At 25.1% G+C, this 12,342-nt stretch overlaps 2 protein-coding genes across 4 annotated transcripts; both read left to right on the top strand.

Moving 5' to 3' along the window:
• Window positions 1-1,471: 1,471 nt before the first annotated feature.
• On the top strand, window positions 1,472-3,776 carry Ssl1 (general transcription factor IIH subunit 2 Ssl1). Of its 3 annotated transcripts, none has more exons than XM_089226334.1 (2): window positions 1,472-1,629; window positions 2,416-3,776. In XM_089226334.1, exon 2 carries the CDS (start codon window positions 2,428-2,430, stop codon window positions 3,592-3,594), a length of 1,167 nt encoding a protein of 388 aa, XP_089082460.1. In that variant the 5' UTR covers window positions 1,472-1,629; window positions 2,416-2,427; the 3' UTR covers window positions 3,595-3,776. The 3 variants fall into 3 exon arrangements, with proteins under 3 accessions (XP_089082460.1, XP_089082459.1, XP_015376230.1); XM_089226333.1 differs by having other exon boundaries at window positions 1,479-1,783; XM_015520744.2 differs by lacking the exon at window positions 1,472-1,629 and having other exon boundaries at window positions 2,416-2,522; window positions 2,621-3,776.
• A 1,386-nt stretch (window positions 3,777-5,162) lies between these two features.
• LOC107170583 (HEAT repeat-containing protein 6) lies at window positions 5,163-11,889 on the top strand. The gene is made up of 17 exons (XM_089226332.1): window positions 5,163-5,665; window positions 6,563-6,832; window positions 6,944-7,171; window positions 7,261-7,467; window positions 7,552-7,770; window positions 7,843-8,036; window positions 8,102-8,331; window positions 8,408-8,538; window positions 8,750-8,969; window positions 9,087-9,238; window positions 9,318-9,440; window positions 9,532-9,659; window positions 10,002-10,077; window positions 10,163-10,306; window positions 10,376-10,453; window positions 10,526-10,738; window positions 11,555-11,889. The coding sequence occupies exons 1-17, from the start codon at window positions 5,519-5,521 to the stop codon at window positions 11,807-11,809; spliced, it is 3,015 nt and encodes a 1,004-aa protein (XP_089082458.1). The 5' UTR covers window positions 5,163-5,518; the 3' UTR covers window positions 11,810-11,889.
• The last annotated feature ends 453 nt before the right edge of the window (window positions 11,890-12,342 follow it).

Raw genomic sequence — 12,342 nt, 5'->3', positions numbered from 1 at the left:
AATAGCTGAAATTGTTAGGTTCTTGGTTTTAATAAGTAATTTTCCACTCTGTACACTACAGTCCAATGAAAGTGTTGGTGATCTCCCTCGCCTTCTCTGCACACGAAATGCGTTATTTTGTTTAATTCTCTTAAATCCATCAATGTCCCTCTCAATCTTTCCTTAATCCTCAACTATATATTTTATATTAGATTTTTGAGTTACAGCATGAAGAATTTATTAGAAACCTTATTTTAAATTTTAAATACTTAGCAATAAAAATTAAACATTTGATAATTGTTTCAACTACAAAATAGTTTAAAATGCTAATAAATAACTCCAATTAGTTAAAATGTTTATAATTTTATCTTGTTTAGAATATGATAGAATACACTTTTGATGAAAATTTTAGTTAACTATAGTTTGCATGTTTTTTATAAATATAAAATATTATGTGTTTGTGTGTATTATGCGTAATTTCATAAACCTAATACTATATATATAGTATATACGTCTGGTATAGTGACATAGTGGTAAATAAGTCTTGTATAAGATACAGATTACAGATAATATAATAATATAATATAATATAATATATATTTATACAGGGTGTCCCACAGAAATTTGACAAATGAAATAACTTTTGTTGTAATCAATATTTAAAAAAAAATTCTTTTAAATATAATTCATAGACACTTGAGCTACATTTTTAGAATACATTTTTTATTTTTTAATACTGAAAATAAAAAACTTAAAAATTGATAAAAATTTTTTTCGAAATATTCAATATACCTAGCCAATTTGTAAATCTGATTTTTAGAAAAATGTATATGGTAAAAACACTTATTTAAGTCAAATGGCTGATTTTTCACAATTTTTTTAAATATCAATATTTTCGTTAAGTAAATTACGATCTAGTTTATGTCAGAAACCTTGTAATTTCAAATAATAATAAAGTTTTTTAAAAATATTTTATAATAACATTTTTAAATAAGTGCATGTTAAAATCTAATTAATTTTTTATTCTATTTATTTTAATAATATGTGATGTATAAACTATAAATTACTATAATTTACCTAACGAAAATATTGATATTTAAAAAAATTTTAAAAAATCAGATTTACAAATTGGCTATATTGAATATTTCGAAAAAAAATTTTATCAATTTTTAAGTTTTTTATTTTCAGTATTAAAATGTTTTTATATGAAAATTAATTTTAGTAATAAAAAATGTATTCTAAAAATGTAGTGCAAGTGACTATGGATTATATATTTATATTTAAAAGAAGTTTTTAAAAAATATTGATTAGAACAAAAGTTATTTCATTTGTTAGAATGTCAGATCTCTTTGAGACACTCTGTATACTAATTATTATAATACAGCAAGGCCTATGGTTTTATCAACAACTCTTATCAATAATTTAGTCTCCCTCAAAGAATTTAGAAATATTTGGATAATAATAAGATTTTTAATCTTTATTTATTGATAACTGTATTATGTTTACTTCACAGTTCACACTCTTTCTGAAAGAAACTGTGAAAGACCCTTTCACAGTTTCGTTGAATCAAAAAGTAACTCATTTGTGCGTTGAATTTACGTTCTACTTTACAGCTTTACAACAATTGGCTAACTCTACTTACATTTAAAAGTAAATTATCATTATAAAATAAAACTTTTTTATCTTCAAATATTTTCTATAAAATATTTACCAATCAATAAACATTTAGTCTTATTAAACAAAATATATAACATTTATTTTGTACTGTACTGACTAATAATACATTTATTTAGTTGTGTGGTCCGTAAGTAAACAAATTTCAAATTAATTAATTTATTATTCATATAAATAATGAATTTTTATTATTTTTATTCCTATCACAATTGATTCTTTTAACAGTAAATTTACATCATCTCAAAAAGTATTAATGCCTTTCTAAATAATATATATACCTATAATCTTTTTTCTAAAATGTTGTTGTGTAATTAATAATAACAATGAGTTTTAATTGTTAAAAAAAATTCTGTTTATAGAATATATTGTTTATAATTACATTTTGAAAATATAATTTCAGTGAAAGAATAGATTTTCAACTTTTAATTTTGTTTCTTTATTGTTTTAATTTACAATGTTTGTAATGGTATCATACAATAATAAAATTAGATATCTAGTATTTAATTAGTTATTTAATTTTTTTTTTTTAAAGAAACGAGTTACTAATTTTTATGTATTATATAATATAATATTGTTATTTTAGCTTAAAAGATAATATAATTTATTAAGTTCTTTGAAGACAGTTTTTCCATAAATATTGCTTTTAATTATAAGTACTTACATAAGATTGATACATAAATTATAAAAAAAATTTTTGATACATAAATTATAAAAAAATTTTTTAACCACATGTCTAACTCATTTTATTTTTATCATTTGTAGAAGATTTTTGAAATGGATGAAACCGAAGTAAAAGAATATCGCTGGGAAGGCGGTTATGAAAAAACATGGGAGGAAGTGAAAGAAGACGAAGGAGGAAATGTTGAATGGTCAGTTAAAGAGATTATTGAAAAATCTAAGCGATTACTGGCAATTCGGCAGCCTAATGTTCGCTTAGGCATGATGCGACATTTGTTTGTTATTATAGATAGTTCTAATTCAATGGTTGAAAAGGATTTAAAACCTACTAGGCAACTGTGTACTTATAAATTGCTCCAGGATTTTATTCAAGATTATTTTGATCAAAACCCAATCAGTCAACTTGGTCTGATAACTACAAGAAATTCATCTGCAGAACGTATATCAGAATTATCTGGCAATAGAAAATATCATCTTGAAGAATTGAAAAAAACTTTTGGTGATTTTAATTATTGCAACGGATTGATGTCTGTGCAAAACTCTTTAGAAATTGCATTGTCAGTTATGAAAATGTTGCCTTCCCATACTAGTAAAGAAATACTTATTATTGGATCTAGTTTGAGCTCTTGTGATCCAGGTGAAATAAATACTACTATAGAAATGCTTAAAACAAATAATATAAGAGTTTCAATGATACACCTGGCTGCTGAAGTGCGAATGTTTCGACATTTGTGTAATGAAACTAAAGGCAAGCATAATGTAATTGTAGATGATGTACATTATAAACACATTCTTTGGTCATTGGTGGAACCTGTTCCACTTCCAAATTCAGTTGATGCATCATGTGTGAAAATGGGTTTTCCTCAAGAGTTAGAACAAAAGCCACCATTCACCACATGCTCCTGTCATTTAGCAGAGGGTGGCAAATTAAACGCAAAGGGTTTCTTTTGCCCACAATGTAACAGCAAGTATTGTGAATTACCTGTGGAGTGCAAATGCTGTGGCCTCATTCTCGTGTCTTCTTTACATCTTGCTAGATCATTACATCATTTGGTTCCTATTAAGCCATTTATAAAAATTGAGCTTGAAGAAGGTTCTAGTGCCTACTGCTATGGATGTAGAAAAAGAATAAAGGTCCCTGCTGAAAATGTTTATTTTTGTGAATCTTGTAAAAAACATTACTGTGACGGCTGTGACATTTTTGTGCATAATACGTTACATGTGTGTCCAGGTTGTGCTGTTAAACGAGATGAAAAAAGATAACGTACAAAACAATTGGAATGGTTTTTTTTTTTTAATCAATGGATTACTTTGAGCATAAACTAAGCAATTTAAGAGTATCACTTTTGTTTTATATTTTTTTTTAATTTTTAGGCATGATTCCTATTGAATTATTTTAGTTTTTGTGTACAATTAAAAATGATTAAAAACAGAAAAGAATTGAATTGAAATGAAATTATTTAATTTATCTTTTATATTCTAAATTAATAAAAAAATTATAATAAATAGAGAAGTTAGTGTAGGTGTAATAATAATTGATTATTTATTTAATATAAAATGTTAGGATTTTTAAGTTCCTTCTAAAAATGTTTAATTTAATCCATCATAGTTAGGAATGTATTATTAAATCAGGACAAATTAAAATATAATATCATTGACATTAATTAGAGTAATACATAATAACACTGAACAATAATTAATTATTAAGAAATAAGTGAATGATTCTTGTATTTATTCAAGTAGCCTAGGAAAAATATAATAATAGTACTTATAATATTTTATCTAAATTTTAAAATGTATTTATTATTTAAAAGTTAAAAATTTAAAACCAGTGTTGGTTAAATAGAAATAAAAATAAGTAAAACATATATAATATGTGAATAAGAAAAAAAAAATATTTTGAAAAAGAAATGTTTAGTTTTAAATTTATCTCCAGATTTGCAAATAAATAATATATTTGGAGGAATAAAAATGTATTTAAAAATTGTAAGCTGTAAAAGTAATAATGTATAACATTGCAGTCACTCCTAAGAACTACAAATAACAAACAAATATTCCTATATATTTTTGATATTTTTACAAACCCTAATAATTCATATTATAATTATTGATTGTTTTAATTCTGTATTTTAGATTCTGAGCGTAGCGAGATTATTGCCGATAAATAATTCTTTGCTTGATCAAGTAACTTAAAAAGGTAATGCAACATTTCACATCAGTTCTTAATAATTAATTTAAAAAAAAAAGATCAACAATATAATTTTATGGTTTTCTAAAGTTAGAAATTTGACAAGATCCTGAAAATTTGCAAATTATTTTCAATTAAAATTGATAAAAAAAAGAAAGTTTTTTCATAAATAACATTTGATAATTTATTAAAAGATTTCTTATTTTAAGTTTTTCTGGCATAGTCATGAGAAGTTTGTCGGAAAATGACACTATTTTAAATACCTAGCCATGATATATTTTCAATTATTAAATTTAATTATTTATACAATTATGCTAAGATAATACCCCATATTTTCCTCTCAGAATCATATAGGGTTAATCGTATAGGGTTTTTTACTGTTAAATTCAAATTATACACATCCATTACAATGACATGCTTGAGTACTCTTACTACTACTGTCTAGTGTACAGTCTGTAACATAGACATAATATATATATATTATGTCTATGGTCTGTATCGACGTAAAGAAGAGGTATCCACTGGCCACATGTTCACCTTTTATTTTTAAAAAATCATGATATTTTCAAATATTATTTAGGCCGCGTGCATAATTGCATTGTATACGAAACTTTACTGAAATACTGATAACTGTTATCTACACAATTATCCTCTGATAATCCGATCACTTTAAAAACGTAATATTTTAACCATTTGAAAATATTTTTTATATATTTTAATTGAGCTTACACTCGATTGCTATTTGTGGAGTAGTGGAGTTCTGTAACTACTAACTTGCTAATTTCTATATCACTTCATTCTATAGACTTAAGTTTCCTATAGTGTCTCTGTACTGACAACCTCAGCAATTATATAATATTCAATTTACAGTATTTACACGACAAGTGGCCATGTCCTGATATTGGCAACAGCGGTCTAAACGGTTCACTGCATACTCAAAAATATTGTATTTCGTATTTCGGTCATGGTAGCTTAATAAAATTGTTTTTTTTTTTTTCGATGAATAAAGAATATATTATAAAAGACTCGGTGACGACTTTGGCGATAGCCATTGCAGATCACCAACAAACACCTAATGAAACTTATGTGGGAACTTGCTTGGACAAAGTTAGAAATGTGTTTAAGCCCCAATGGATGAAAAATCAAGTAATACTCAAATATACATAATACATTATTTAATAAATTATACAAATACTTAAATTGGTTGTGTTTAGTATGAAAAAATAAAAAATAATAATCAAACATTTATTCAACAGGTACTCAATAATTATTAGTATTTACCTTATTTATCAATGTTGTGGCCAGGATTTTGGTTTGTGTAGGGACTTAGAAGTGGCTAATAATTTGTTATATAGAGAGAGTTTAACTAGTACCTTTTCCACTCTCACATATATTAAGTATGTCAGTTTAGGCTTTTGCACTAATCTTCATTAAAATTAAAATTGCAATACTTGTTAATGTCTTATTTATAAATCATTCACAGACCATTGAAAGCATTTTTAAATATTCATAGGATATATTCCTAGCAGTTACCCTGGCTTTATTACTGTACTGTATATAAAAAAAAAAAAATGAAAAAGTTCAAAGTTTCTATCAATATATTATTTACTTATTATATTTATTCCCCTCTATTAAGCTCATTTTAAAAATATTTACTTAAACCCAGTAGCCTAATTTAAATTAAATAACTAGAAGTGCATACATTTAGAGAACGCTGATTTTAAAACTGGGGATGCTACTCACTTTTAAGTCAAGCCCCTCTCCCCTGTCAATGCTCATACAATAATTTGAATTAATTTTTTAAAATACAAAACTAATTGCAGTGCCTTTAGTGTGTATAAGGTTTGGTCAAAATAGACCTCTGAACATTTTTTGTTAAATGGTCTAAAAATAACAAAAAGGAGAGGCACCTATGACAAAATTGGTCATTGAGATAAGTCATTAATATTTTAAATGTGGATAATGTCTGCTCCTATATGTTAATAACTTAAAATGATGCACTCTACTATAATACATATTTTATGAATTTTTTTTTTGTTACAGGATGACATTCTATGTTTATTTCAAGTATGCCTAGAGATTAGTCCTAAAGATACCAATCTAGTAGTTAAATGCTGTAAACTGTTGAGTAATGTATTACCAAAACTCAGCATTAGTGAAGAAAATCTTTTAAAAAATACAATTTCTTGGACACTATCGTGTATTTTCCATTTTAAAACCGGTGCTCAGTATTCAGAAAAAATTAATGAAATTCTTAATTTTTATGTTTGTAGTATTCAAACATTTAGAAACTTAAACATTAGCAATAATACAGTAAGACATTATTTTTGTTGTTCTATTTAAGAAAAATAATCTAAAGTTTTATTAAAACTATTTTGATTCTATTAAAATTGTAAATTGTTATAAACAAAATACCTATTATAGATCATTTCTAATGTAATGGATTTATTACTTCAATTATTAAAAAAAATTGAAAACAAATCTGAGGATCCACAGACAAATATTGAAATACTAACATATATTAAATTTCTTGAAGCAACCGTGATTATTATAAAAGATTATGATTATATCAATACTGTTGGAATTAACATAATTAAATTTATGGAACAGTCAATAAATCAAAAAAATTATATGCAATCACATTGCGAAGAAGTAAGTTATATAACAATAATAAATAATTTTAATATTTCTCTACATTAAGAATGAAAAAAAAACTTGAATTATAATTATAATAATTTTAGGTTTTGAAATATGGACTACAAATTTTGTCACAACTTATCGATCAGTCTAAACAATGGACTAATGATAATTTTAACAAATTGTTACCAACTGTTTTGATATATTTAAGGTATGGTTTGGTTTTTAATCAATCAAAATTTCTTAACAATTTGCAACCCTCTCCTATCGTTCAATGGGAAAATCCATCAAGACTAGATATAGTACCTACGGTGAATTCAGTTTAAAATATTTTTAAAATCGAGTTATTACAGCGCGATAAAATGATTCTAGAGAGTAAAAATTCTTGTTTCTAGATTAATATGACAAATAAACGACGTCAAAAAAAAAAAAGAATTATAGAATCCAAAAATAAAGTACCAAAATTTGTTACTATTTCAGTAGACGATGAAGTGTTGATGAATGTAAGGGATTCAGATTTTTCTGAAGATGAACCATGTACATCTAATGTGATTGGACATTTAACATTAGATATACGGTTGTTGGCTGCACAAATAATGAAGAAAATGTTTACCGTAAGTTTTAAATGTTTGTTTATCTATTAAATTATAAAAATAAATTTTTAGTTATACACAACTTGTTTTCAGATAGTTGAGAAAAAAATGTTGTTAGGGTATTTGTACACAATTGTTGATGGTCCAATGAACATTCAAAATTGTTTGATTTCTGAAGTAGGAAATTCAGTACGAGAACCTTCTTCTAGAGTACGCGCAACTATTATAACTGCGATCACATCTATTTTTAATGGAGCAAAAATTTTTTTTGCTCAAGCTCAATATAGGTAAATGGTTCATTTTCATAATTATGATTAATAATATGTTGTTTATATTAATTCATATTTTTAAGAGAGAAAAAAGGCGTATTTACAACATGGTCTGAAACTCTTGCTGATTATATGATTACAATACATAATACATTGTTAAAAGATTTTGGTATGGAAACTCATAGTGTACGTCTTGTACTTTTGCATTGTTTCTCTACTATAATTTCTAACACACCATATACAAGGTTGAATAAATGTCTTTTGAAATCAGTATTAGACTCTATATTTGTTTATACTAAATGTGAACCTTGTGGTTAGTATTGTAATAATATATATATATATATAATTTTATTATTTTTGTCTTAACTATTACATGTATTTGCTTGTAGACAATTATCTAAGGATAGGAGTCTTCCGCTGTTTATCCTCCGTTTTTAATTCGGAACTTCCAGAATTTGAAAAAGATTTACTGATAGAAAAAAGAACAGAAATCGTAAATTTATGTTTGTATTTATTTAAAGTAAGTGAGCAGAGCATTTCAATTATAAGCATTTGTTTACTGTTAAAAAAAAAAAAAATACATTTATAACAGTTACGAGCAAAAATGTGTTAAATGAAAGTCATCAAAGATATAATTTTATCCACCCCTGATAAATTTATTCAATCAAATTGATGATTTGAGTTTGTTGGAATAATTAATATTGTAATTTTTATTTTATGTTTGTCTGTAGGAAACCAAGTTATTTCTAGAATGTGATCAAGACAATACACAGATGATTGTAAGACGGCAATGTTGGCAAATGTTAAATAGCTACTGTAATCATTATCATGGTCTGATTGAAAATAGAATGATAATTAATATTGCAATCGATGACATGAAATATACTAAACAAACTTTATTACGCAAAAATATTTTGTCATGCTTAAAACAAATGTCCGCGGTATCGGAAGGTAAATTGTATAGTTTATTGTATATATGAATACATTTTTCTTATTTACCATATTTGTTTTTTATTTATTATAATAATAAAAATTAATAATTTTAATAGAGTGTAATTTTTATGTTAGGGTATGATTATAAATCTGCTAGATTAGAAAAATGGAAGTTGATATTTCGAAAATTAATACCACAAATATTTGAAGAAAAAGATCCTCAAACACTACCCATTCTTATTGAAAGTCTATCAACAATTGGATCAGATTTATTTAATGAGCTTGAAGTATGAATATAAAAGATTTATTTTCAAATCATTGATTAGTATTTAGTTAAATAATTTCAACAAAAAATAATTTATATAGGATGAATTAATTGATCCTTACTGTGATGAATTACATGTGTTTGTTACCTGTGAAGACCAAAATATCCAATCAGCTGCAATAGCAACATTGGGTACATTAATTAAGTATGAAAAGCTATCAAAAGTAAGTTTAAAATATGATATATTTTTATTTTAAAAAATATTACTTTTAGTGGTTATTAAGAATTTATAATTTTATTAAAACAATTTTATAGAATCCAATTTATATAAGACACACTATTGATGGTTTGCTTTATGTTTCATCAGTAAATAAAGTAAATTCAGTTCAAGAAAAGCTAGCATGGACATTAAACTGCTTATCTGAAGTCTTGGTAGACAATTGGTAAACAGTTATTTAATCTGTGTATTACCTACATAGTTTGACACTTATGATTATAATTTTATACAGCATTCCAATATCATAAATGTTGAAGTTTAAATAATTATTTTTTTCAACTATCATTTATAATAAATTTTTAAGGGTAAATTGGTAATTATTACATAATTTTCATCACCTTTCTTTAATTTTGGGCTGATTATTATAATTATTTAAATCCTCTGAATTTATCGCTTCCTTTAGTATTTGTTGTTTGACAAATAAGTACGAAATTGAGTATGTATACTACAGAGTATCATACAAGTATGATCTCTATTATCAATATCTTATACCATATTCATATTTTAGGGATTTGTATGAAATTGAAGATGAAAAATTATTATGCTTGGCAAAAGCTGCTCTATCAACACTTGACCGTAAACCAGTAATTAGTGCCTTCATATAATAACATACTGTGTATTTAATTTTATGTAGTTATTTAAAAGTGTCTTATCTATTTTAATATTTAGTGTAGAGCTTGTGGTACTAGGGCATTAGGACTCTTTCTGTCATTAATTGATCATACTGATGTTACCGGACAGCAATTTGGTCCTTTATATGAAGACTCCATAGATATTTTAATTAATATTGCCAATGGAAATGATAGTATGAAAGTTAGTAGTTAACAATTTCATTGCAAGAAGTCATTTAAAATTAATTGCAAAAATTGTATTTTATTTTAGAATCGTTGGAATAGTTGTAATTCTCTAGGAGTCTTGTATCAAACCAACTCTATCCAAAAGTTACCAGAAACTTTAAGGGTAAAAATAAAGATCTTAAAAGTCAAATGTATAAAATCGTTCTATATTAATAGTTTTTTATTGCATTTCCAGAACAATGTGTTTAATACATTATCTACATTAATTGTTAACTGCTGTAACTTTAAAGTCAGGCATGTAGCTTGTTCATCTTTAATGTATAATTGTCGAAATCTATATGGTAATAATTACTCAAAAATGTGGCACAGACTGTTTGATGCTTTTGAAAATGCTCAAAATTTACCTCATATTTGTGAATACAAGCATCAACAAAAACTTATAAATCAGGTTTGTGCAAAATAAATATAGTAACGCTGCTTTAAAAATGTTAAAAACTTTAACTAAATCAACAGAGTTGAACAAAGGCATGTCAAATGTTCTATGTATTTTAATGTAGTCTAAGATGCTTGATTGGTGTTGTTTAACCACACAATTTGGCTAGTGGCTACTACATTTAAATGGGTAAACAAACGAGTGGATTTGATTTTGGGTTTCTGCCATATCGGTGTTCACCTAATGTGCAGTTTTGTTAAACTTCTTAGATATTTGAAATAACAAAAATTTAATTTGTCAATTTTACATATTGAGACACTACAACTGCCAGCATGTGTTGTCTCCATTTTAACTTGGAAAACTGTAAATTCTGAATAATCCATTTAACTCTATTATGTTTAATATTAAAGTGATTTGATCTATCATCAAGTTTAGATGTGCAAATATTATCTGGTGAATCTCGTAGATTTTTAGATTTTTATTAATATTTTTATTTAATGCATTTTATGATTATTTTAAAATAGTTGTTTGAACATTCAAAAATGATGTTAACCCACTTTAAAATTAAAAGATAAAAAAAAAAGTTATGTGATTCATTAGATAATATCCTTGCTTCTAAATTTAATAGTTTTTGTATTAAATTTTTATTAGTAAGTTTTATTCATTGTAATATTAAATTTAACAGAGTTATAGGAATTATTCAGAAAGTACCATTTGCTATCATGCGTTTTAAGATGTTGACAACGCATGTGGATGAATTGTTTTTTAACTTGATTTTACATTATTTTTCCCACACTTGTAAATTATCTAAATTATTTATTTATTTTCTAGCTTTGTGCATCGTTTTGTAATTTGTGTAGTTTACTTGAGCCCTCAGACATAAGTAGTTTAACATATTTGTTTGATTCACGGTTACACCTAATTCAGAATGAGATTGGAAATTTTTGTAATTTGAATGACATTCCAAATAACTCTGAAATGTTAGCAGCAACACATAATCATTTACATGATATGTTGAAAACCAAACTGACATCTAAACAAGAAGAGATTGTAAACAGCTTATTGAATATGTTTGATAATCTTTAAATTATCTTATAATTTTGTTAATCAATTTAATATTGTGTTTAATTTCATTAATAAAATGTATATTTATAATAGTCAAGGTATTTGGTCTACTTTTATTCCTAATTGAAAGAACATTTATCGATAGTAGAACAATGTACTAATATGTTTGACCTTAATTACAAACTACAATATATTTGTAGTACAAATCTTAAACCATGAATTGATAAATGTTGAGTATACTTGTTCTAGATTATATAAAATATTAAAATGTAGAAAACCATTAATGTTTTAAATATTATATTTATACCTGAATGAATAAAAAAATTGATTTAGAAATGCTAAAACTCTAAAAGTAAACTTTGGGGAATAGAAAGTTCAGGATTGCAATTGTGTTCTTTGTAGGCAACAGAACAAGAACACAATGCAAAATTGTTGATAAACGGTTTGATATGTTTTTAAGATTATAATATATATGTAGTCATATAAAGACCAAGAAAAATATTTTAGAACAGATATTATTGTATAATGCATCCTAATGTTTTTTTTTCCATTAT

The sequence above is a fragment of the Diuraphis noxia genome, unplaced genomic scaffold (assembly GCF_037042655.1).
Source record: "Diuraphis noxia isolate RWA-SAM2 unplaced genomic scaffold, SU_Dnox_SAM2 contig0004, whole genome shotgun sequence".
NCBI lineage: Eukaryota > Metazoa > Arthropoda > Insecta > Hemiptera > Aphididae > Diuraphis > Diuraphis noxia.
This window is presented reverse-complemented; position numbering and strand designations above follow the sequence as displayed.

Bases quoted from the DNA above. Each gene is read 5' to 3' on its own strand.
- LOC107170583 (XM_089226332.1), top strand. From the start codon at position 5,519: ATGAATAAAGAATATATTATAAAAGACTCGGTGACGACTTTGGCGATA. The intron at 9,660-10,001 runs GTAAACAGTTAT...TTCATATTTTAG, and splicing joins GAAGTCTTGGTAGACAATTG to GGATTTGTATGAAATTGAAG. The intron at 10,739-11,554 runs GTTTGTGCAAAA...TTTATTTTCTAG, and splicing joins AACAAAAACTTATAAATCAG to CTTTGTGCATCGTTTTGTAA.
- Ssl1 (XM_089226334.1), top strand. From the start codon at position 2,428: ATGGATGAAACCGAAGTAAAAGAATATCGCTGGGAAGGCGGTTATGAA.